Consider the following 26,111-nt stretch of genomic DNA (forward strand, 5'->3'; position numbering starts at 1 on the left):
GTTATGTGCGACATTTCCATGGTTAAAATGCACTTGTGAGTGACATTCAACTTCAAATGAGTGACACTTTGTCGTGAGTAAAAGCAAACAATCAAGTGCATTGAAAGAGCTAAAATATAAGAAGCTTCAAACTTTTGAGCAGTGAAGTTTCTAAAAATAACTTGAAACTAATGCGAACCTTAAGTTATGTCACTAACTTAAAACCTCTTTCCAAGATGTCATTCTATAGTTCATAATAAGCTGCAGAGAGCACAGCTCAGGAACAGGGAGCATTGGTTGCCCCTCTATACTTCCAAACTAGGCTGAATACAGCTCATGAAAAACTCAGAAATTCAGCGTTAACAGAATGAACTTAAGTTAGTGTAGATTGCTCATTGATGATGCGATCAGCATGTGAACCCCCAAAGTGCAAACGTTAGACGCTCACAAGCTTCCTGAACTTTGGTAATCAAGATTCGAACTTTCAGAATATGATGCCTTCTCATTGGGTGTTTCTATATATAAAATGCAATACAGACTAAGTAGCTTGCTGACAACAAATGAAAGCATATTGGACAAGTGTCTCCCCTGTGCTCCCTTATTTACTGAACCCATCCGCTTGCTGTGACCGAAACAACTCATCCCAAATTGGCCATTAAAGTCTCATTTCTCCATTAATTGACAGCAGGAGAGCGAAGTTAAGATAGGAAGTAGCATTGCTTACCATTTCCCTTCAGGAGTTTTCTGCCGTTCATTCGAAACGTGCACTGACAAAGATACAGGCCTTGAAAAATCCTAAATAATTGACGAGACCTGCAGGTCTAGTGACTTAAATATTCTACTTGACTCAATAATAATGCTCTTGACCCATAAACTGGTTTCAAATCATGTGATCCTGGGCATGTATTGTAATTCACTGAAGCCATTTTCTTCTTCACAGATGAGAGCCCCTTCAAACACGTGAGGTCTGCATGTCTGTAATACAGAAAACTGTTTTGGTTGGTTTAATAGACTAAACTTTAGCTCCATATATAATAAAAAGTTAGCCACATACAGGATACACATGGTCGCTGACTTGCCTCAATTCATTAACTGCATTGTCATCAGTGCGGGGGCCGGAATGTTTCTCAACTCATGTTTAAAAACTGTCCCTTTTAATAAATAACTAAAGTATAAAGTAGCAGCACACTGTCATTTGTAATCAGAAGATTTTACTTAGAAATCACCACCCAATTTCCCACTGACATGTGGTTTTAAAACTATATATTGTACAATGTCTGGAAATAGAGTTTCTACAAATGTCATGTGCACATCACCAAGTAAAGTGTTCTGATTTGTTTTGCTCCTATATAAATCTTTATTACCATCATACTTCTGAATTACAAAATCCTGATATATTTTGAAATCCTGATATATTTTGAAATACTTACACTATTCATTAAAAAGCTGTTTAAATGTGTTACACAAATTTGACATTTTACAGTCTTTTGTTTCACAATTATCAGATAACTGTCTTGACAAAAAGCATTAACTATAAGAGAAAGAAAACTGAACAGATAAGCACAGTTAGTAAAGACTGACATTTGACATCTGTCTTTGAACAAACAGCAAATGTGTCAAGACAAAAACAAGATTTAAAGGCGCCTTTTATTGCTCATTCACTTTCTCAATGAACAGAACACCAGTTCCTTCTAGTTCAAGTTAACTCTCCAGCATGGTTGAGTAAATGCTGAAAATAGCTTGACCTGATAAAATGTCACTCGACATTGCGAGTCGATTTTTCAAGGCCTGAGTTAATATACACAATACAGAAGTGCAGCAGAGTTAGTGGCACAGACACACTGTAAAGAGTAAAACACACAAGATGATGGATGGAATGTTGCACAATGGCAAAACATTCACCCCCAGTCACAGATCTTGGTTTAATCCATAGTTATTTTGCTCACCAAGCCACCCCAGTTCAGACATGACCATATGCAAATCAGTCTTGACCCTCTGCCTCATGGGAACAGTTCAGCCAGAACTGCCAAGCCATGTCTTTCCTGGACCGGAATCAAGCATCCTAGGACCGGTTTCTGGCTATCAGCCGTCTTCAGCCAGGACAGCTTGACTCCAGTGGCTTAGTGAGCAAGGGACCCACGTCTGGGCATACCCTTCTCACATATGGTGAACAGCAAAACACACAAGATGATGGACTGAATGTTGCACAATGGCAAAACATTCACCCCCAGTCACAGAACTGGGTTTAATCTATCGTTATTTTGCTCACCAAGCCACCCCAGTTCAGACATGGCCATATGCAAATCAGTCTTGACCCTGTGCCTCCTTGCTCAAGACTGCTGATAGCCAGAAACCGGTCCTAGGATGCTTGATTCCGGTCCAGGAAAGACATGGTTGGCAGTTCGGGCTGGACTGTTCCCATGAGGTACAGGGTCAAGACTGATTTGCATATGGCCATGTCTGAACTGGGGTGGCTTGGTGAGCAAAATAACGATGGATTAAACCCAGATCTGTGACTGGGGGTGAATATTTTGCCATGGTGCAACATTCCGTCCATCATCTTGTGTGTGAAACTGTAAAGAGTGCCTTTTTTGGAAACTGTGGGTGCGATGAGAGATAAGGCTTCACCTCCGCATCCTTGTATTCTCTGCTGTGATCTCTAGGCTATTGCCTCACTCTCTGGTTGGCAGGTGGTGGTGGCTGTGCAGGGGGTGGGGTGGCAGTGGGGTCAGAAGGCTGGAAGTGCCCTCCGCGTAGACCGTGGTGTGATGAAAGCAGGCTGTGCTGCGGCTCTGGGGGACAACTTCAGGGCTCACACTCATGCTCCTATCTTTCCTTCAAAGCCACCCTACTTCAGGAGCCAACTGTGCAGCACTGCCACAGCTGCCCCTGTCCTCATTGAGCACTCAGATGCCGAGCTGCCTTTTGAATGCAGCTCCGACAGTCGTGGTTACTTAACCTGCTTTACCCTCATATCGCGCCTGTGGTCAAGGCGCTACAAATGCGATTAATGCATTTTAATGCAGTGAAGCAGGCCACCTCATTAAAATGCGTTAGTCAAACGACCGATGCGTGGTACTTGACTAGGCTGTCACGGAAAAAATTACTTGGCAATTGGTTTTGCCCTCCCTTTTCCTGCTGCTAGCTTGTCTACCTACACAATAGAGCAGTCCCTCCCACGTTTGCTTGTTACTTGCCCTTGAAAGGCGACTTCCGATTTGAAGCTCCCCTTTTGGGCCAACATCTCATGTGGTTTCCTGCCTGTAGGAGGTAACAAGGTAGCATCCTCTCCAGTGGCAAGACTCTATTGTGTATATGACCAGCTTTTCCGCGCTACCGCAGGAGCGCCTTGCGTGTGGGTAGGTGTACAAGCTTTGGCTGCACGCACCATAGGCTACCATACCTTACTGTGCTGCCCCACGGGAACAGACTGCGGGGCCCTTTAGGGACACCTTTAGGGTCACCCCACTACCGCAGAACCACTTGGCCTGCCCCCTTACAGACCCAGAGAGGTTGTATTTACTCCTTTTTCTTTTCACTGTGTAGTACTGTTAACTTGAGGTCCTGAGGAATTGCAAATTAAGCAAGAAACATGTCGACCTGACCAGAGGGTTCGAGGTAGTTTCGCTGTGCCCCTTACAGTCTCTATCTCCCCTCCCACCTTTTAACCAAGGGAGTCAGTCACGCGAATAAATGTCCTTGTGAATTGACTCACCTTTTTTAAATCACACTCCCCACATGACTACACCTTCACCTTACCCCTCACACGCACACAACCATTGGCTGGAACAAAAGAACTCCGACAAAGAGCGCCTTTTAGGCACCCGTCAGACATTGCAGCGCCAGTCTGACGGGGAGCAAGAGGCCAATGATGAAGCTTGACATCTAGCTCACGGGGTGTGTGAGGCCTCTCAGTTCCAACAAGGGAGCTTCTTGCTCACTGCCTCTACTCTCCTAAAATCCAAACACACACACTCCTTTTTCTATGTTCTCGGGGAACTTTGTACCTTCTGCATTTCAAGACTCTATTGTTACCTTTCCTGGGAGTTGTTCAGACGTCTCTCTGAGAGGGCAGAAGGCTGTCTCATAGCCAGTCTCAGCAAATGGCCACCAGAAGACTTGGGCAACAGAGTAGCAACTATGTAAAAGTTGAATGTGTAGGAAGCTGGCTCTGTATATACTATAACAAAGTAAGCTATAGTGTGCACAGAGTCCAGAGGAATCCCACGGTAGGCAGATGTAAACGTAGATAATACCTTACTCTCTGTGTGGTAGTGTGGATAAGCAGTAATGCTTCATCAGAGAGTATTAAGCTTTTGTTGTACACACTCTGGCACGAAATGATGTCGCACACTCAAAGACTGAACTCAGACCAATTTGTATCAAAATATTATTTAGTTATTTTATTTCTAAAGCCAAGCCTGGTGCAGGTAAGTGAAATAATAATTTGCAAAAATCTTATGCAGTTACTTACAGTTGAATGCAGGTTCAAATGCAGTTGGTTGAATTACAGATAAGTACACAGTTCTGTAAAGTAACTAAAAAGTAATGTAGATTACTGTGCACGTTACTTTTTAGATTGTTTGTTACTTTTGCTAATCACTGTGATATGCCTAGATATCACACTGAGACATTTCTTAAACAAAAGGTAAGTAATTCACTGTAAAAGTGACTCTGTACATACTGGACGAAAGTAAGGTACAGTGTGCACAGTCCACAGTCCCCAGAGGTATGGCAGAGGCTAAAGGTAGATATAACCTTACTCTCGTAAGTGGTAGCTTGGTCGAGAGGTAAGGCAGTATCGGAGGACAGTGTAAAGCACTTGTACACACTCAGTCAGCAAAATGGACTCACCCACTCAAGAACTGAACTCTAGTTTTGTATACACAAATATATCATTTATTTTAGAACCACAAGTAGGTATCTCAAATACTTTCTTAGAATGAGAAGTTGCAATTGAATACTTTCAAATAGCAATAGACTTTTAAATGCACTAGTTAGTTGTTGCTATATGCAACACAAGTTAAACACAATTTAACATTGAGCTCAATGGGAGTTTTTAAGTAAATGCAATAAAATTACTTTACGTAGGTTTTTCTTAGGGTTGGTTCCTGGATGCAGCCCTGGTGTATTTCCTGTAAACAGTTGAAAGAAATCGTTTTTGTTACACAGGCGATTTTTAAGGAAGATTTGTAAGTTTTGAACATCTAGTGAAAACCAGGCAATGTATTCCTATAAAGGAAAATTGGGTTAACAGTAAATCACGGTTTTAATTACTTTTCAGGTTCAGTGCTGGGCTCTCTCCTGATAACAGGTGAGTAATTTCGTTTTCATTGATCGGATGATTTTTTGTGAATATTTTAAAGTTGCAAAACTTGACACTTCAAAGAAATTATAAGTGAAACCCTGCCAATGTTACCCTCCGGAGAAAAATAAGTTATCAGTCTTTGGGTAAGTACTTTGCTGGCAGAGTTAAGGTTCTGGGGGTAGACTCAGGGGTCTCCCAGGGTCAGGTAAGTACAGTTGTTACACCCTCCGCGGCACAGGGGCAGCCAGGTGCAGTGTGAGTAGGCCCATTGTTATCCTATGGAGGGGCTGTTAGACCTGTCATCCTTGGCGTGAGTCCCCCGTCCACTTTTTCGCCCTCTTCATGTATGACCCCTTTTTTGTGCTGGACTAAGATGCGCTTAGTACTGTACCCCTGCTAACCAGGGTCATGATGCAAGTGCTCCCTTTCAAAAGTATAACCACGAACCTTGTATCTGATCCGGGGGAAATGGTAGAAACTCCAAATTAGTGTCCCTAACATCAGGGGTATATGAGACATTCTTTTCGGGGAATGAAGGTTAGATCCAGAGCATAGAAATGGCCTTGGTAAAAAAAAAATCCAGATTCCTAACCTCGTAGTGTGCCCCAGATGTGTAGTCAAATGTCTGGGTTGTCTCACACAGCCTGGGGGTAGCTGGCAGCCGTCAGGTAAGAGGCATGGTAGTTTCTGGCAAGTGTCCTGCCTGCAACAATGCCGGCCCCACTTCCCGCTGAGCGTCTGACACCCCGGCTTCCCTCCTTCAAAGGATAGGGGTGCCATCTGGAAAAGACGAGGGACAACAGAAACCGGGGTGGAGGGGAACACCCTACCTGATGAAAGACTTCAAAGACCTTCTGAGAAATAACTAGGAACTCTTGAACGGGAAGACAGTTCGTTGTTGGACACGAGAGAGCCCTGCTGACTTCGTCACGGCTCACAGATCGTACCTCCGGTACGCAAAGCATTTCACCATCACGAGCCCTGCTGACCCGGTCGCGGCTCGTACCTTGAGAATCGTACCTCCTGTATGCAAAGCATTTCACAATCACGAGCCCTGCGGACTTTGTCGCGGCCCGTACCCTGAGACTCGTCTCTCCTGTACGCAAGCATTCCACCATCAACAGCCCTGCTGACTTTGTCGCGGCTCGTACCTGGAGAATCGCACCCCTAATCTGTGACTGAGTATCCGAGTTGCCCTTGCTACTCAAACCCAACCTGAACTGACCCCATCCCCATCTTCAACCCCCGAACAGTCGCCCCAACCTTTCTGTCTTATTGTGGACTTGTACTGTTATTGGGCCTTGTGATAAATCCATATATAAAGGATACTATATTTTCATAGAAAACCGGTGTGGTGTCCGTTTGTAGTGTGGCAAAATATTACTGTACATGATCATAAATGCTTTACACTGGCCCTCGAGGTTCAGTCTGACATGCTTGGTGATACTACTAAGGGGATAGCCCTCTATCCTAACTAGAGGAGGCAGGTCCCGGCTGGGACAGAAGTACTCACCTCTACCCATCAGAGACCGCCCAATCTAACAAGGGCCTTTGGTTGGTGGCTGCTAGCAGGCACACCACGCGTCTGTGGCAGCTAAGATCCTGGTCACTTGCACAGGGCAAGTGGAGAAGTACAGTAGTATAGATGCTGCACTTCCAGTGGCACTCGGGCGGCTGGGTGCTGGGTGCTTTTGGGCCTTCGGGCGCCCAATGTTATTCAATGGGAAAGCTGGAAGTTGAACAAAGGCTGCAGGCTCGGGGACGGAGATTCTTCAGGCGCGACCACCACTTCGAGAGGTAAGTTGGGATCTTGGAGGATAGGTAGACACCCAGGAGTTGAGCGCGTGGGGTGCCGGGTGCAGGGCTGTCTTTTGATTTCGGGAAATCTTACCCTCTGCTGGTCGTGGTTGGAGGGGTCCCTTGTTGTGAGGCTGCAGAGGTCATCCGGATCGTCGAGGAGGGTCCTTGGGTGCTGAATTCTTGGTCACAGTTGCCGGGGGGACGTCCTAGTGGTCTTTGTCTACTCGGGCACGGGCTGGGCTCGGCGGGTGCAGAATGTGCTGGATTTGCGGTTCCTGACTGGCACCAGGGGTTGTTGCTGTTTGAGCAGAACCATTGCTCATGGGAGTCCCAGATTTTAGATGAGCAAGACAGGCAGGTCCTACGGGGTTTTCAAGGTTGCTGTCTGCAGGAGACACCAGGGTATTAGCAGGAGCAGGTTCAAGGCCGGTAGGGCAGGGGGCCAAGTCAGTTGATGTTGTCCTCTTGTTAGCAGCTGCACAGCAGGTCTTCTTTCTTCTTGTTCTTCTTGTTTCAAAATCGGGATCGGTGGAAGGGGGGTTCACTGTGCCCCTAAATACTACATTTAGGGGCGTTGTAGGTAGGGCAAGGGCAGGGACCAAAGAGTCCCTGTCCTGGGGTGAGTACACCTCCCCCTATCCTGCCACTCTCCAGTGGGAGGGCGGCAGGAGCCTAGTTTGATTGGGTAGGGCTCCCCATCCTCAAGATGGCAGGAGCCCAGAGTTGTTTCACCTTGCTTCTCCTACCTGAGGGGTGGGGTTGGCAGAGGCTGGCACACCCCCTTTCCTCACTTAGGGTTTCCCACCTGTCTTCTCGCCAGAGTTGGGATCAGAACAGGTGGGGGCCAGTTGCGGAGTACAGCAAGTGGTCTGGAAAAGCCCACAAAGGCGGCATGCCTTTGAAGCTTCCCCTGTCCATCCTTGGGGAGGAGGCTTGGCACCTCGTCCCAGGATGTGCATTGTTTCAGGCCCCCGAGAGCGGAAAGCTCCAGACCCAGGGGTCCAGAAACATGTCTGGTGGTGGCGGCCTCCGTAGCCATGCAGTCAGGACTCTGGGAGTTTGTTAGGTTTCAGGGGGCATCTCTAAGATGCCCTCTGTCGTGCACTTTGCATTGAATCCCACACTGGCATCAGTGCGGGTTTAATGTGCTGAGAAGTTTGATACCAAACTTCTCAGTCTTCAGTGAAGCCATTACGCTGCGGTGGAGTTCGTAATGACCACCTCCCAGCACCATATACTCTTAATGGCATCACTGCACTTACAGTGCCCAGGAATGCCCCTGGGTACTGTAGGGGCCCAGGGCACATGCACCTGTGCTCACACCACTGGCATAGTTCATCCAGCTAGAGGGGTGACTGAGGTATGCCAGGACAGTGTGTTTGTGGGCATGGCACACGGGTATGTGTGCCATGTCAACTCTTTGTTTAGTTCTGCACCAAGACACTCAGCTTACAAAGGCAGTGTGTGTGTGTCAGGGTACAGGGCCCCTAAGGGTAGCACAATAAGTGCTGCAGCCCTTAGGGATCTTCTCTAGCCACAGTGCCCTGGGTACCTAGGGTACCATTTACCAGGGACTGACATGTGGGCAGAGATGCCAATTGGGTTTTGGTTTCAACACAGTTTTAGGGAAGGAACACAGGCCATGGGTACCTGATTGGCAGGAACCCAGGGCACACTCAGGTAAAGTACATCAGCAATTCAGCAAAAAGTGGGGGCATACCATGCAAAAAAGATGGCACTTTCTCACATTCAGTTATAGAACATTTACAGTTGTTCAGTGTTTTATTCAAACTAACTCCACACTTGAAGGAATTTTCAAGGAAAAGCAGTCAATGTAATCCTATGGATGGAAATAAAGTTAACTGTTTGCAGGTGAGTACTTATTTGTGGGATTTGGTATTCTGGAGTTAGAACCAGGGTTCCCCCAGGGTCGAGGATGCAATCTCAGAACACCCTCAGCGGGACTAGGACGACCAGGTGCAGAGTGCTGAGGCCCAATGTTATCCAACAGGGTTTAGGGGACTTCCGGTTGGTGGATGCTCACGAGCAGGCCACAAGGTTGTGGGAGCAAAGCTCCTGATAGTTAGGCTCAGGGCAAAGGGGGTTCTGAGTTAGCACACAAGGTACACCCGTGGTGGAGCAGGGGCGCCTGGGTGCAGGGTGCTGTTTCAGCGTTGAGTGCCCTGTTTTCAATGTGAGTTGCCGGTTTGGATTTTGGCTGCAGGCGCGGTCCAGGAAGACTTACGGGAGGAACAAACAGCTGGGCAGGTACGTTCGAGGACTCTGGGACGTAGGTGCACCTCTGGTTCTCTTCTCCAGGGCGGCTGGTTGCATGGGTGTCTTTTGAGGTCGGATTTCACCATACCGGGCCACTTGTGGTTTGAGGGTGGGGGTCTCTGCAGAGACTGCAGGTGACGTAGGAGTCCTGGCGGGGTCAATCCACGGTTGACTCGGACTCTGGAGCACTGGGGGACCTTGCTGGGGCCGGTGAGCCACTCAGACTCTGGCTTTAGGTAACTGGGGCAGTGGTGGTTCCATGTATCTGGTTTCTTTGTCTTCAGCAGGCTCAGATCTTGCTTTGGAGATTCTTTTGAACAGAGCTGCTGTTCACAGGAGATCCGGTCTTTGTGGTAGGCAGTCAGTCCTCCCAGTGTTTTTGGAGGTAGCTGCCTGCAGTACAAGGTGACTTTTGAAGCAGGATCTCTGGAAACTGCAGACGGGCCGGTAGGGGTGTGGCCAAGTCAGTTGTTCTCTGCAGTGGTGGTTGTCTTCATTTGTCCTTTGTAGTGTGCAGGAATCAATCTTCTTCTTTCAGGGCTTCCCCCTAAATACTGTATTTTGGGGGCGTTTTAGGGGTCTCGATCAGTAGCCAATGGGGTACTTATCTTGGGGTGACTAGACCCTTGGCGTGCTCACCCCACGTGGGGGAGTGGGCACAAACCCTAATCATGTTTAGAGAGTGCCTGCCATCAGCAAAATTGCAGGCACTGAAGAGTGGATTTCACTTCCCCTCCCCCACCTGAGGGGTGGGGTTGGCAGAGGTGGTCACACCTTCTGGGCTGTACTAATTGTTCCCGCCTGTTTTCCTGCCAAAAAGGGGGGGGACTCAGCCACTCCTGATAGCAGGAGTGGCTGGGGGTTGTGTTACAAACGCAGCAAGCCTTTGAACTGCCCTGCCACAGATGGCCTCCACCCAGGAAAGGCTTTTTCTGGGCTCTGGGAACAAAGGCTCCCACCCTAGGGGTCCAGAAATCTTTCTCGTGGTGGCAGGCTGGTGCTTATCCGTCAGGTAACCCATCAGAGGCTGATTATTTTTCAGGGGGCATCTCTAAGATGCCTGCTGAGTACATTTTTCATTAAATCCTACACAGTCATCAGTGTGGGTTTAATGTGCTAAGAAGTTTGATACCAAATTTCCCAGTTTTCGGTAAAGCCATTATGGTATTGCAGAGTTCGTAATTAAAAACTCCCAGCACCATATGCTCTTAATGGCATTACTGCACTTACAATGTCTAACAATTGGTCTGGACACTGTAGGGGTACAGGGCTCGTGCACGTACCCTCAGCACTGGTATAGTGCACCCAGCTAGAAAGTTGGCTGACCTATGCCAGGGCAATTGGTTGTCCGCATGGCACACAGGGAATGGAAATTAAAGATGCTCATGTTGGCAAACTATGGCAAACCTTCTGCATTCACTCACATTCAATATCAGCATCTTTATGTCACACTTACTCCCTCTCAGACACTCACTTCCATTTTAGATAATCTAGACAGATTGGGATTCTGTGCCTATCCTCCAGGCGGGAAGTCTGGGATAGCATGGCAAGGATTCTGGTGATTAAGCTTCTGTCCTGGATTTCAGTGAGACTGACAGAAGCTGCTGGGTTTCATGGTCTCCTGCATCCTGTTGGTACAACACACCCGATGGCATATGCAGACTCAGTAGTGGGACCTGACGTCCTGAAGGCTCATCAGGGAAATCTTTCTGACCTGGTCCAGAAATTGGAGGAAACTGCAAAAGATCTGCAATGGTGGCTGATGAGCCTCAATTGAGTCAGCGGCAGCCCTTTTTCTCTGTCCCTTCTCCACCCAGAGCTCACAGTGGTGACAGATGCATCACTCCTCAGTTTTTGATGACCATCTGGGAGAGGTAGAGATCAGAGGATTCTGTTCTCCAGCGGAGAACACATCATGTTGGAGTTGAGCTATTTGCTTGGCATTGAACGCCATCCATGAAAGAAAGGCTTTTTCAGGTGTTCACGGACGACAGCACGGATAAACAGGGTGGGGTGGGTTGGGTTGGGTTGTGGACCCTGAATTGGAAGGCTCTGCGCCTCTGGAATGGCAGGATGTTTTAATGGTTGTACATCACCTGGCAGGTGCTCTGAACACCACAGCGTATGAACTAGATTGTCGATGCCTCGCAGGTTGCGAACGATATCTACATCCGGAGGTGGTGCAAGGTCTCACCGAGACTGGTGAAAACCTTGGTTTAATGTATTCGCCAAAACTGAGAACTTGTCGAGACTTCTGCGTACTGGATTGTCCAAAGCGGCTCTCGTTCCGGCTCGAGTGGAACTTGGGACTCCTGTACACCTTTCCGCTGATACCTACCCTGCCTAGAGTTCTCAAGAAGATCAGGAACGACCTGGCCCAAGTTATCCTAGTGTCTCCACTTTGGGCACTGAGAGTATGGTATACAGAACCATGTAAACCTGTCCTCTGATGAGGCTGCCCCTCTAGGAGGATCTACTGTCAAGGCAACAGAGCAGGGTCCTTTACACGAACCTGCGCATGCTCCACCTTCATACATGGTGATTGAGCGGCCACAGTTGAGGGTTTTCAGTCTTCCTCCTGAAGTTTGTGATGTCATCTTGGCAGCCATGTGTCCTTCCTCTAAAACAGTCTATGGTTGCTGTTGGGAGAAGTTTGTGGCTTGGTATTGCCATGCGGTCCGCTTTCTGCACCTCTTGCAGACGTTGTTTTGGTTTGTTACTCCTTTAGCCTGGCATGACCTTGCTCAGGGCACTGTTAAAGTTAATTTGTCAGCCATTTCGGCTTTCCCGCAGCTGCTGGTTCAACCCTATTGTTTAAGTCAACCTTTTGAAAGATTTGCAGCATTTGTTCCGGCCTATTCCTTTTGTGATGCCTAATCGGCCTTTAATTTGGTCCTTCTCATGTGTTCTCCCTTTGAACCCCTTGGCTATGAAGACAATTTTCCTGGTGGCCATTTCTTTGTCCTGGAGGGTCAGTGAGCTTCAGGCTCTGTTGGTCCAACCTCCATAGACCAACGGCTTTCTTCCAGACAAGAGTCTCTTTCCTTCTGCCGGTGGTTACCCCTTTTCACATTGGCCAGAGCATTACTCTGACTGCGTTCTATGCTACACCTCATCCATCCAGGGAAGTGGATAGACTCAATCGTTTGGACTCTAAAAGAGCTTGATCATTCTATATTGATCACACCAAAGAACATCGTGTGAACAATCTTCCCTTTGTTTTGTTAACCGAGAGAAGAAAGGCAAGGCTATGCAGAAACAAACCATCTCCACATGGATAGTACGTTGCATTAAAATCTGCAAGGCACTGGTGAAGAAGCAACCCTTTGAGGGCTTGCAGACTCCCTCCACCAGGGCCAAAGCTACCACTATTTTGTTAGTGTGCAGGGTACTTGTCCTGGACATTTGCTAAGCTGCACTGACCTACCTTTACATGTTTATGAAGCACTACTGCTTGGAGAGTCAGGTTTGTCTTGATGTGCATTTTTCCATTTGGTCCTCCAGGACTTTTTGGTTATCTATTCTACAGTTAAGAATCTGCAATCAAAAGTCTCTAGCAGAAGAATAAGATGCTTACCTTCAGTAACGTGTTTTCTGGTAGAGACTCTATCTAACTGCAGATTCCCCACCAATCCTCCCCTACAATGCAAACTCTGCTCTTTACCCAAAAGATCTCTCTAGACCTGGCTTCTCCAATGAGTAGCTCATGTGCTACTGGTAGCTCTCCAGAAAACTGTGTAGCTCTCCTGTTTGCAGCCTACTAAGTTAGAATAATTTGCTTGGTTGAATTAATATACCTATCTCAACATTAAGATTGCAAATTTAAGACAAAAATGTATGTCTTTAAAAATATATTTAAAGCTGATATTTGAACTTACAAATGTTATTACCTTGGTGCCAGATGCATTGCAGCTATGGCTGCTATGCATTATCCATGTAGATGTTTTATAAATAAAAAGGAGTGGTAACCAGTCAACCTTGAAAACGCCCGGACAGCGATTCATTCGTGCCTTCTTGTCCTCTAGGAAAGATTGAGTCTCCTCACCCCGCCGATCACGCTTGGATCGGTTCGTACCACCCCCAGACCATGCGGCACCGGGAGTTCCCCCTGTAATTGTCCAACATCAGAACTATGCTTTGTAGGATCCATGGCCCACGGAGTACCTACACAGATACTATCGACTCCTTAGCGATATTAACACGGGATGACCCACCAGGCACCCGTATTTCTCCAGACTTAACGGAGCAGCCCCACAGATCGGCTCCCCATAAACTGCCGATCAGTCGCGATGTACGCACTGCTACCAACCCACACAGTCCTGAAGATGATCCCAATTCTTATGGATCGAAACGCCGTTGACTCATCAGCAAGACCTTAGGCGCCCCTCACACAGTGATTCTCGCAAAGAATGACAAACGGAAAATAACCTTTCTAAATCATTTAGAAACTACTCTGTTCTTTATTCACTGTATATATCTATGCACAAACACCTTGCGCCGCCCACGCTTATCACTGTCACTTGCGTCGCCGTAGTGTTATTCACCTCTTCGATCGTGCACCTTGTACAACTTTGGGTTGTTGTTCTTGAATTGTAAATTGCAGTGCTGATATTAACTGTAATTGTACTTGCCCTATCTTTTGAGAAAAAAATGTTGAGTAAAATGATGCCTTGAGCACACGTGACAATCATATAGAGTCTCCTTGTTCCTCCCTGGATAATGTTGTATTCATCATATCTTTACTAACTGTCTACAAATCATACCAGTTGGGATACTGTTCTGTATATATATTATCCATGTAGAGGCATTCCAAATAGACAAAGCCTTTTTTACATTACCACAGACAACCTGATGCACTGAGGTGCTCACTGTAGTAATCTTGCATAAGGTGGTCACTAAACTTGTCTGATGTGACCTGTATTACAACACTAATATTAGACACTCTCGGTGAATTTCACTGAAAATAAGTATCTCTTATTACAGAAAAGGTTAGAGGGCACTGCCCTAGACACTACGCACTGGTCAAAAAAACAGTTACGTGGCTTTGCTTTTTTGGCATGGAACCAGTCGCAAAAGAAACTGATATCAGCATGTTGTGGTAGTGCCTTTTATAGGCACTGAAACATCACTTTTGATGTAGATGACACAGAGCTAAACACCACCACCTACTGGTGGGAAGAGGTACTGATGACTATTTTCCTGGGGAATATTTAAGGGTTGGAATCTTTTTTTTTTTATGTAGTCTACCAGAAAAAGCTGAAGGTAAGTAACTTGTTCGTCGGCGCACAGGGGTAGGACTGAGTCACATCAAGCCATGTACCGGAACGTGCTGGAATTGCTTGAAAAAATTCTAAGGCTTTTGCCTGGCTCATGGGGGCATTCTCATGGTACGGAAAGTGCATTACTGAGGAGCAGTAACTTGTTTACCTTGTGTGTCTTCGCACTCGGGATCAGGTAAGACGAAGCACAAGAAGTCGAAGAAGAGATGTCACTTTTCGCTTTCCCCTAGCCTGTCTCGTGACACTGCTCAGGGTGCGGGTGGTGCCTCCCCCACGGCTCCGACAGAGCCTACGCAGTTACCGTCTGCCTACCCGCCCTTCCCAGGTTCGTCGGAAACTCCGGCCCAGCTGCAGGAGTTGTCAGCCATGGCCCGCCTCTGTGGCCCATCGGGCCCCACCGGCGTGCCTTCGGGCCCCATGGGTCCGACTGGGGGTCCTCGCCCTTCGTCGGCTATGGCCCGACGGCTCCGGCCTAGGCACCGCGAGACCCCCATGGTTCCATGCATAGATCCCAGCCTATGTCGGCTGACCATGCATAGATCCCAGCCTATGTCGGGTGACCTTGTACAACTTCCACCGACGTCTATGGCTCCGCCACTGGCGTCTGCCGGCTCCCCTACCGATGTCGTCCCTGGCTTCTACCCCAACATGGACTGTGCCCGACCGGTGTCGATCGATGCAGATTCCGACGCCGATGGGGAATTTTTGTCCTTATCTCCATCTTCCTCTATCTGTCCCACCTGCCCAGCAGGTTATGGAGTACAGGTAGGACTGGGAAGGGTCTGCAGACCCTCTCGTAGCCCAATGCCAGTTAGACCCGGGCTGGGCAGAGGATTTGGGAGACGCCGGTGTTATGGATTTCTCACCAGAACCTGGCGCACTGTCTCCTTCTACCGTGGCTACGGAGGAGGGTGGTACTTATTCAGTGGTGTTGCGTAGGGCAGCTCTCCACCTCTAGCTCCCTACTGTTGCAGTCAGGACTAACCTCCTGACAGAAGTGCTTCGGCCGGCGGCTTCCTCTGCGGAGCTGCTGCAGCCCTTTAATGATGCACTTTCAGACGACCTTTTGGACATCTGGTCCAGGCCCAACACAGGGGCTCCTGTGGATAGGAACATGGCCCGACGCCATCTCCTGGCCCCGCGGCGACCCCATTTTCCTCTCCCAACACCCTACCCTTGAGAGCTTGGTTGTCCAAGCCTCTGTGTCCCCAAGCACATTACCTCCCGCACCTCCGGACAGGAAATCCAAGAAACTGGAGCAGTTTGGGAAGAGGATTTTCTTTTCCGCCAGTTCAGGGCTGTGGTCTATGAACACTGCATGCCTCTTGAGCCATTTTTCCCACTCTGTGTGGGATACAGTGGCGCCGGTGCTGCCTCAGTGTCCGGGGGAGGCCCGGATGGTGCTCTCCCAAGCTGTTGCTGAGGGGAGAGATGCAGCCAAGTTCACGATTCGTTGTGGCCTGGACACCGCCGAATCGCAGGCAAGAGCAATTTCCACAACAGTGGCGCCAAACCATCACCCTGGCTGAGTACCTGCTGGCTTTTCAGGGGATGTCCAGAACACTCTGATGGACATGCCTTTTGATGACACTCGCCTTTTTGGCGACAAGGCAGATAATGTGTTGGAGCGTTGTAAGGACTCGTGGGCTACGGCTAAATCCTTGGGGCTTTCGGCCATGCGCACTCCTTCGGCGTCTACTTTTAGCTCCTTTCGTGGCCAAGGAAGATGCGCCCAAACATTTTCATTTCAAAGCCACAGGCCTGCACAGCAACAGTCTCAGCGCAGCTGCAGACATGAGACCCGCGAAGGTGGGTCACAGGGCCAGCGAGCTGGTCAGTCCACCACCTCCCCTGCCATCACTGCTTCCAAACCTTCCTAGTCCGGTGTTTCAGGTCTGCCACAACCCAGTGGGTGGCAGGATTTGCCATCACCTCCCCCAATGGCGCACCATCACTACGGACAGGTGGGTTTTACAGATTGTCAAGAGGCTACTTCCTCCCCTTCGAGACCACCCCTCCAGCCATGCCACCTCAGTACCACTGCATGTCGGGGGATCACTTGGCACTTCTCCAGCTGGAAGTTGAGGCCCTCTTGGCCAAGTGTGCCATCGAGCGCGTTCTGACGCCAGAAGTAGGTTGTCGTTGTTACTCCCACTACTTTCTGGTGCCCAGGAAGGACAAAGGACTGCGTCCTGTCTTAGACCTTCGGAACGTCAATCGCTTCCTCTGGAAGAAGTTCAAGATGCTTACCTACTCAGATCTTGTCTGCCCTAGACCCGCAAGACTGGATGGTAGCGTTGGATTTCCAGGACTCTTATTTTCATAACCCAGTCCTGCCAGCCCACCGGTGTTATCTGCGGTTCATCATAGGCAACGAGCACTTTCAGTTGACCGTGCTCCTTTTTGGCCTTACCAGCGCCCCTCGGGTGTTTACGAAAGTGATGGTGGTGGTCGCAACTCATCTGCGCAGATCAGGGGTTTCAGTCTTGCCTATCTCGACGACTGGTTGTTGAAGGCGTGCTCGCCCCACGCAGTCGTCTTCACCTCTAGACTACGCCCGACCTTCTGCATTTTCTGGGGTTCTCCATCAACGTGCCAAGGTCACACCTGATCCCCTCTCAGAAGCTCCTCTTCATTGGAGCGCTTCTCAACACAGCGCAGTTTCGGGTCTATCCTCCCGAGCAGGTAGTCCGGGACATTCGGGCAATGATTCCAATCTTTCAGCCCTTGTCCTGGGTTTCGGCAAGATGACCTTGAGGCTTCTGGGCCTCAGGGCCTCCTGCATCCTGCTGATCAATCATACCAGATGGCGCATGCGGGCTCTGCAGTGGGACCTGAAATTCCAGTGGGTGCCGCATCAGAGGAACCTGTCTGACTACGTCCAGATCTCGGAGGGCACTGCACAACAATTGCAGTAGTGGGTCACGCACCAGCATTGGGTCAATGGTAGATCCCTCTCCCTTCCCCACCTGGAGCGCACAGTGGTGATGGATGCTTCCCTCCTGGGATGGGGCGGCCACATGGGAGAGGCAGAGATCAGACATCTGGTCTCCGGCGGAGTCCAGGCTCCATATCAACCTTCTGGAGCTCCAGGCGATCCTACTTGCACTGAAGGCATTCCTTCCCCGCCTCAAAGGTAAGATAGTGCAGGTGTTCACAGACAACACCACCACCATGTGGTACTGCAACAAGCAAAGTGGGTGGGGTCGTGGACCCCATGTCAGGAGGCTCTGCGTCTCTGGACATGGCTGGAACATCAAGGCATTTCCTTGGTGGTTCAACAAGGCGGCACTCCTCAGCGACGCTTTTCTTCACGAGTGGAGTTGCGGTCTGTTGTACACCTTTCCCCCTAAGCCACTTCTACCCAGAGTGCTGAAGATCAGGGCGACCTGGCCCAAGTCATTCTTTTGTCCCCGGAATGAGCTCTAAGAGTTTGGTATCCCGAGCTACTCAGTAGGAGTGCGGATCCCCCGATCCGACTGCCTCTTCAAGAGGATCTTCTGTTGCAGCAGCAGGGGATGGTCCTCCACCCAAACCTGACCAGCCTCCACCTCCTTGCTTAGATTCAGCGGTGACAGTTGATTCCATTTGACTTCATTCCTGAAGTCTGTAATGTCATTCTGGCAGCCAGGCATCCCTCCACTAAATCTGTTATTGCCTGCAGGTGGAACAAATTTGTGGCATGGTGCACAGCAAAGGCTGTAGATCCCCCTTCTGCTCTTCTTTCAGAAGTCCTTTTGTTCCTTCTTTCTTTGGCCCGGCAAGGCTCTGCTCTGGGTAATATTAAGGGCTACCTTTTAGCAATTTCGGCCTTTCTCAGGCTCCCTGATCAGCCCTCTCTTTTCAAGTCCTCTGTCGTAAGTAGATGTCTTAAAGTCATTACTCCCCTTTTCCCTCCTATTTTGTGTTATGCCACAGTTGGACTTGAACCTGGTTCCTACTTATTTGATGTGCGCTCCTTTTAAGCCGCTTCACAACTGTCCTCTTCGTTTTTTTACTTTGAAGACTGCTTTCCTGGTTGCCATCACGTCCGCTAGGCACTTGATTGAGATCCAGGCTCTTTTCTGTAAACCTCCTTTTCTGTAAACCTCCTTTTCTGTCTGTTCATCCAGGCAAGGTTGTAACTGCATTCTACATCGGGCAAACTATCACTCTGCCCTTTCTTTCTGCCTCTGCACTCTTCCAGAGAGGAAGAGAGGCTCCACCATCTGGACCCAAAACATACGCTCTTTTTTTTACCTGAACCGCACACAACAGTTCCGGGTGAATGACCAGCTCTTTGTTTGCTACGTAGGCCCCAAGAAAGGCCAGGCTGTACACAAGAGGACTATCTCCAGCTGGGTCGTTTTGTGTATAAAAGCCTGTTCCCTGGCTAAAAAGTAACCCTGGGCGAAGCGCTACGCTCGTGTAGTTTGCGCTACTTCGCACTACGCGAATTGCACGTAGCACAGTGCAAACACACGTAGCGTAGTGCAGCTGTAATTTTTTGCTTGCTCGCAGACCTCAACGACAAGTTGGCGAGAGTGAGCAAAATGACATCCCGCTGAGACTTTTTCCGCGTTGCGATCAGCAACATCAAGTTGCCGATCGCGAGCGTGGAAGATAAACCTCCCGGCGAGATTCTCAACGCGGGAGGTTACGTTTCTCACTGCGAGTGGTCGTGTCTGCTCTCAATCGACAGCAGATCCTCAGGTCTTAAATAATTACAGAACGATATCTATCTGTTACCTTTGTTGGGGAAGATACTGGAAACCCATATAAATAAACCAATGAGCCATTATTTAGAGATTAATAATATCCTGGACCCCTCGCAGTCAGACTTTCGGCTGGGCTTTAGTACCGAGACAGCCATATTGGCGGTCACAAATTCAATAAGACTAACCCTGGACGAGGGAGGATCCGCAATACTCATCCTCTAAGACCTCTCCGCAGCATTCAATACTGTTCCCCATCGACTGCTTGTGGAGAGGTTGCGGTAATGTGGTGTTGGGGAACTCACTCCGAAATGGCTAAAAAGATTTCTGTCCGACAAAGGGCAAATGGTCATGCTGGGTGCTTTTAGGTCTCAAAAATTCCTGCTAGACAAGTGAGTCCCGCAGGGCTGAGCCCCACTCTCTTTAATGTATACATGGCTCCATTGGCCAAGATCGTTCGACCTTTTGGTTTGAGATTATATCGTACGCGGACGATACTCAACTGATCTTCCCTATTGGATCGAACCTAAATGAGGTGAGTGTGTTTTTCGGCAGGAATGTTGGCCATCTCAAACTGGATGGCAGAATGCTGCCTCCAGCCTAATCCAGGAAAAACCGAGTTTATGCTTCTGGGAAGAACACAATCTTAATTTGGCCGATTGGTGGTCTGCTCAGCTGGGGACAGCCCTCAATCCCTCATCAGTAAAGAGCCTGGGAATACAATTGGATGACAAATTGACTATGAAGGACAATGTCAAAAACATCATGGGCTCTTGCTACTATAGTATTCAACTACTATATAGAATTATTCCATACCTACCAGTGAAACATCGCAGAACGGTGGTCCAGGTGATGGTGGTGAGCCGCCTGGACTACGGGAACGCTCTACTGGCCGAAGTGGGTGAATCCCTGGTAGCAAAACTCCAAGTCATCAAAACACTGCAGCAAGGATGGTCCTAAACCATCCCCCAGGCTCCATCACTTCCCCTGCTCAAAGAGCTTCACTTGCTATCAGTGAAAAAGGTCCTTTTTCAAGATCTGTTTCACCTTTAAAGCAATCAACGGAACAAGTCCTGGTTACTTGTAAAATAAATTTTGTAAGCAGACCTCCTGCCGTAACCTGAGATCAAATGAAAGGGCACTGCTGACTATTCCGCGCATTCGGCGGACTCGCTCAGGTGGCAAAGCTTTTTCATATATCGCCCCTAAGTATTGGAACTCCTTATCAGAGGCTTTGTGTAAATACACCTCCTATCTAGTTTTTTGGAAACGAATTAAGGCCTTCTTATTTTAATTCTCTTCGGCTCTGATACATAATTTCTCTTTGGTTTTCGCCTAAGTAAGCGCTGAGATGCCCCTGGGTGAGTCATGCGCTATATAAGAGGCCAATAACATAACCATGGGAAACTACCAGTCCGCGTTGAGAAAGCTGCCGCTTGAGAAGAAATCTACTCGAGCGGCAGAAAACGACCGCTTACACTGTGCAAGATGCTGTTTGCACTGATTGCACAGTGCCGGATGCTTGTCCGCACTGTGCAATCAGTGCAATCAGTGCAAACAGCATTTTGCGCAGTTTGTGTTGCTCGTGAAGTGCACTTCGCTTAGCTACACATAGTGCTACTACACGAACTACACCCAGGGTTACTAAAAAGGAACCTCCGGTAAGGCTATGCGTCCATTCTACCAGGGCGACAGCAGCTACTACTGCATTGGGACGTGGTGTCCCCCCTGCAAGACATTTGTCAGGCAGCCACGTCGGCCTCGCTGCACAATTTTACTAAGCATTATTGCCTTGACAGCCAAGTCCGGAGAGAGTGCTTCTTTGGCCGTTCTGTTCTCCGTCACTTTCTGGTGTGATCTTGGTTCACAGTCCCACCACCGGGGTTGGTATTGCTGGGGTATCTATTCTACGGTAAGGAATCTTATCACTAATGTGTCTCTTTCAGATTTGCTTCCCTTCGGTAATGATATATCTGTAAGAGACATTAGTTAGTGATAGATTCCTTACCGCCCCACCCATCCTCCCCGTTCTGAAAACTGATTTCTAGGGTTAAGGTCATCCCTTTCAGGGCCCTAGTTTCAATGCACCGGTCAGTATCTTGCATGGCTCTGCATTCCTGGCAATGAAAGTCGTGTACAGATCTGACTTCCGCACGCGAGGGTGGCGTCTAAGTAGCTGCCGCAATGTCATCCCGGCGATCACGATGCCTACAACGGACGCGGAGCCACACAACGCCACCTTCCGACGTGCAGGGGTACTGCTGACTCAAACTTTCCGGATCCAGTCTGACGCCTCCTGGGTAATTCGGTAATTCTAAGGTAAGGAATCTATCACGAACTAATGTCTCTTACAGATATATCATTACCGAAGGTAAATAACTTGTGTTTTAATGGGAAGATATTATACTGATAGAGCCCTGAATTGCACACAATCTCAAGTTGTGCAATTTATTGCTGGGCACATTTTTCATGGCCCCTTCAGCCACGGGCACCCTGGCGCAATAGCAGCAGAAAATGCATTTTTTTTTGTTGTGGTTTTTCTTTAGAGCTAACTGCAATTTAGTTGGCACTCAAAAGGGCTCAACACACTGATTAACAGAACAGTCGTCTGGAAAACAGACATGACTGCAGTATTGTACATTAAAAAAAAAACAGAAGGAACTCACCATGGCTGTCTGCATTGACAGTTGATTAAGAATGAACCAGTTTTCACCAAAATCTGCTTCTAGTTGGCTGTTTGCTAGTGGTGTACAGTAACTTTGTGGAACTGCTAGGCAGGATGCATCAGTAAGTACACAAGTGGGAGATGGAACCCCAAATACTTTCAGGTAGTGGGGAACACCCACAGTCTGTTAATTCCTGCAGTGAATCCCGAACATGTCTGCATTTTTCTTTTTTTAAGCAGCCCATATCCCATACAAAATGATTGATTGCTGTAAAACCTGTTGATGTTCTCGGAAGATGTTCTCTTCACACCCTTGTCACCCCCCCCCCCCCACACTCCCAAGGATGTGCAGGATTGCCTAAGTAGAAGGTTCTTCTTTGTAAATAATTTACCTCCCTTAACTCAAAGGTCAGTAACTTCTCAATGGCTTGCAACTGCAGTTGTGACCACAAACCATTAGTACATCCCACTACGTATTACAAATTAGAGAGGACCCCAGTTTTATCCACACACACCTATTTGGAATTCGGAAAGTTGCAAAAGTTCCTTTATGACTTGGGAAGGCATTTTCCAGACTTTGAAAAGGGCTTATTTACATTGTAATAAGCCCTTTTGTATCAGCAGATGTTGTTTTGGGAATTGCAGGCTTAACATCCACAAAATCCACTTGTACCCCAGGCTCTTAATATTTTAGTCAGCTGGCTGTAATGTGTCCTTAGTGCAGGTATACATGCTTGTTTGTGTTCAGCTAAATATACATAACCCTTATTGTGGTGTCAGTGTTTGCAATAAATTGGAATGGCACTTAAGGCCCGCAATACTTAGTTTAAAAATGGATGGACATGCTGTCAGAGGTTAAAGTAATGGTACCCAAGATTGAGCCATCAATTCTGTTGCTGTGAATAAAATCCATCAACAGGCTGAACTTTATACTTATTAAATGGTTGCAGTATTTTATATTCACTGTTAAGGAAATTGCTTGAAGGTATTGGTAATAATGAATAATATCTTACGTTATTAATACCATTCTCCTAAATTTTAGATGTGGAGGGGCCTCATACTTCTCAGTCCTGTGGAGGCTTTCGGTTTCAGCCACCTCTGCCTCCTGGATCTCCATTTATTGCATCTCCTCCACCTTTACCACGAGGAACACCTCCGTCCACTCCTCCTAACTTTACTCCTCGCCCCCCACCAACTCCCACTCCCCCACCTCTTCCCAAAGGCACTCCACCTTTGACTCCTGCTGCCTCTCCTATTGCAAGTTTAATATCTCAGCCAAGGGCAAGTGAAATGGATGACGATACCTTAACTATAGAAGAACTTGAGGAACAGCAGCGCTTGATTTGGGCTGCACTAGAACAGTCTGAGAGTACAAACAGTGATTCTGATGCTCCTGCTGATACTCTTGTCACTGTAAATTCTATTGCATCTTCCCCAGGTAGAAGCGATTTGGACAATGCCCCAGATGGAAGACCATCATCTGAGGAAACAACGGCAGTCAAAGAAGTTCCTGGTGTGTGTATTCAGGTATACAAAACTGAACTTCCTAAACATAATCCTAAAATAGAGGAATTTTTACATAGCATAATGGATGAAGAAACTGCTTCTAACCAAGAATCTGAGCTAACCGCAGAGAATGGTTCTGAAGCAACAGTTTGTGCAGAAAATGGACAGAAGGATGACCAAGGGGAAGATGCAGCAGATGCAGAATCGTCAAATGTGAATGTTCCTGACAGGGGTAACTTTGCAGTTGGTATAACACCATTTGAGTATGACAATATGGCAGAATCTACCGGACTTTACCTTCGATTGAGAGAAGTTCTTAAGAACTCGCCAAGAAATCAACAAAAAATGAAAAATCTGCCTTAGAAATGGTTGGGCTTTTAATCTGTGGTTATATGGGACCTGTTTGTAAAGAAGCATACATGCCTTTGTCTTTTTTTGTGAGAAAATTAAGGGTGGTTGCCGTCAGTCCTCTAGTCATCTAGTCCTGTATGTTTTACACACCAATTTTCCCAGACTGAATAAACCAATGGGAATCATTAGTCTAGTAAGATGAGATACAGACCTTTTGCTAAATTGGACTCCAAAATTAATCTTAGGTGATAGACTGATTTATTGATCTGGCATGTACTCTCATACAAATGGCAACGCAAAAGAGAAACATTGCAATACAGCCCCAGGTGGATACTTAGTTTCTTTTTAATTTTTATAGAACGTTTGACGCAAGAACCTCTGTTGGAGTGGTATTTATTTTTTTAATCCGTTTGTAAATTGGTTCCACTCTTTCTACACATTCAGGACTATACTACAGACTTCTTTAATATAACAAGGTTTTAAATTTGTTACATTTTTAAATGTAAAAGTATCTCATTTAAAATTCAGCAGTTCAGGAATTGTCTGTTATCATTTAGGATACTTCTTTTTTTATATAAATGTTCCACTTAGGTCAGTTTTTTAAACCACTTCGGGGTGCTGCCTGCTTACTCGTGTATGCTGTATATATAAATCCATTCTGTGTACAGGAGTTTAATAAATGTTTTCACATGAATACTTTTTTAAATGTTGGAGCCAGTTTACGACAGGACAATATTCATACTTGTCTGTCTATGATGATTGTACCTAAATAAAAAGGTGATATTTCCAGCAAACAAAAAAGACAGCCTTGATTAGAAGCAATATTAATGAGAAAAAAAATTCATATGTCATAAGAGTGGAATAGATTATGTTTTCCTTTAGTGAAAAGGTCTGAATGCACTAATGGACATTGAGGTGACAGTACTTCCAGAAGTGTAAAGTACAACTAGTATTTTATTGTGTGCTCAGTTACAGTTAAACATAAGTAATTGGTTGTAGTTCTCATATTCTCTTTTGCTGTATACCTACTTTGTACAGTATCTTTTGTAATCTGATTGATGTCGGTTTATAAGATCAATTAAATGTGCAGTGCAGAACAACCTACTCAGAAAGGAAAGAATATTGGTATTAAAATTAATTCTCCAGCATAATGTCGATCGAATTTGCTTGATGCAAAATTTTCATAAACCATCTTACTGGCTTGATTTGGAGGAATTGTTGATCATTAATACAATTCATATTTTTCCTCTACATATCATTTAAGTTACAGCGCAGTGAACAACTATTGAAGTTTTTAGTTGCGCAAACTTCATTTTGTTGTGTTTTTAATGAGTGTATCTGAATGCCTTGTTCTGCGAGGGTAGATTTAAACTGAAAATACTATTTCACTTGTCTTATATGCTGTAAAATAAGCTGCTCTGGAAGGAATCCATTTTCAGATGTTTTTCACACCCTAAATTGAATTTCAGAGTAATAACTTTGGGGTTTGGTATGGGTCTTTATAGCTGTCATTTAGGCTGCCTTTGTCATTCATGCAACCTTTTCTTAAAAAGTCTTTTACCCAAAATGACCTTATTATTAAGGATGTGCCAGAGACCTGGTCCTTTCATCGGTCAGTCTTTCGCTGACCATCATGTTTGTTTATAACACAATACACTGGCTTCACTCTTGACTTACAGGCAAATAATAGATATACACTATTGTATCAGGAAATGCACATGCATGTTTAGCTATTCATACTTACAGCAGGCGCCAACAACCATCTTGAAACTCCCTCTTCCAGGTAATTGTTTATGGTATTCAATCTGCAAATGTTAGCCAAGAGCCAACCTACTTTGGAAATTCAACATCTTTCTACAAACCATATAATTGTATTCGTATTAAAATTTGTACAAAAAAACTGACCTAAAAACAAGGCACGTCTAAGCAGACAAACACATACGCACAACAAAACCAATATTTCAGCCACAAGCAAAGTGTTTGTATCTTGTCACTTGCTTTTGTTTATCACTATCCACCATTCTGATGTAGTTTGCTACAAATGATCTCTTTTGGTTCCCTTTGTGTGGATCTGGGAAGGCCACCCATCCGACTAAAGGCACCATTGTTTGCTAGTGTATCTTGTGTTCGTGGTGGTTGGTTGTGTGTGGTTAGAATAGGGTTAGTTCATTGTAAGAATTTTACATTGTTAAATGATGTGATATACTGTGAAAGTAAGCTGTTGAGTGTCCGTTGTCCTTAGCTTACCTCAG

The 26,111-nt window shown here is 46.8% G+C and overlaps 1 protein-coding gene across 4 annotated transcripts in view; it reads left to right on the forward strand.

Annotated features, from left to right (window-relative positions):
- The window catches only part of ZCCHC8 (zinc finger CCHC-type containing 8), a 331,099-nt gene extending 306,092 nt beyond the window's left edge, over positions 1–25,007 (forward strand). For 2 of the 4 annotated variants that reach the window (XM_086942951.1, XM_086942952.1), the window contains exon 14: positions 23,441–25,007. In XM_086942951.1, coding sequence (XP_086799077.1) covers positions 23,441–23,871 — 431 coding nt within the window. In that variant the 3' untranslated portion in view covers positions 23,872–25,007. Of the gene's footprint in view, positions 1–23,044 lie in introns of all 4 variants that reach the window. The other 2 variants (XM_086942950.1, XM_086942949.1) reach the window with 1 other exon arrangement.
- Positions 25,008–26,111: the final 1,104 nt, after the last annotated feature.

This window comes from Lissotriton vulgaris, chromosome 11 (genome assembly GCF_964263255.1).
Source record: "Lissotriton vulgaris chromosome 11, aLisVul1.2, whole genome shotgun sequence".
NCBI lineage: Eukaryota > Metazoa > Chordata > Amphibia > Caudata > Salamandridae > Lissotriton > Lissotriton vulgaris.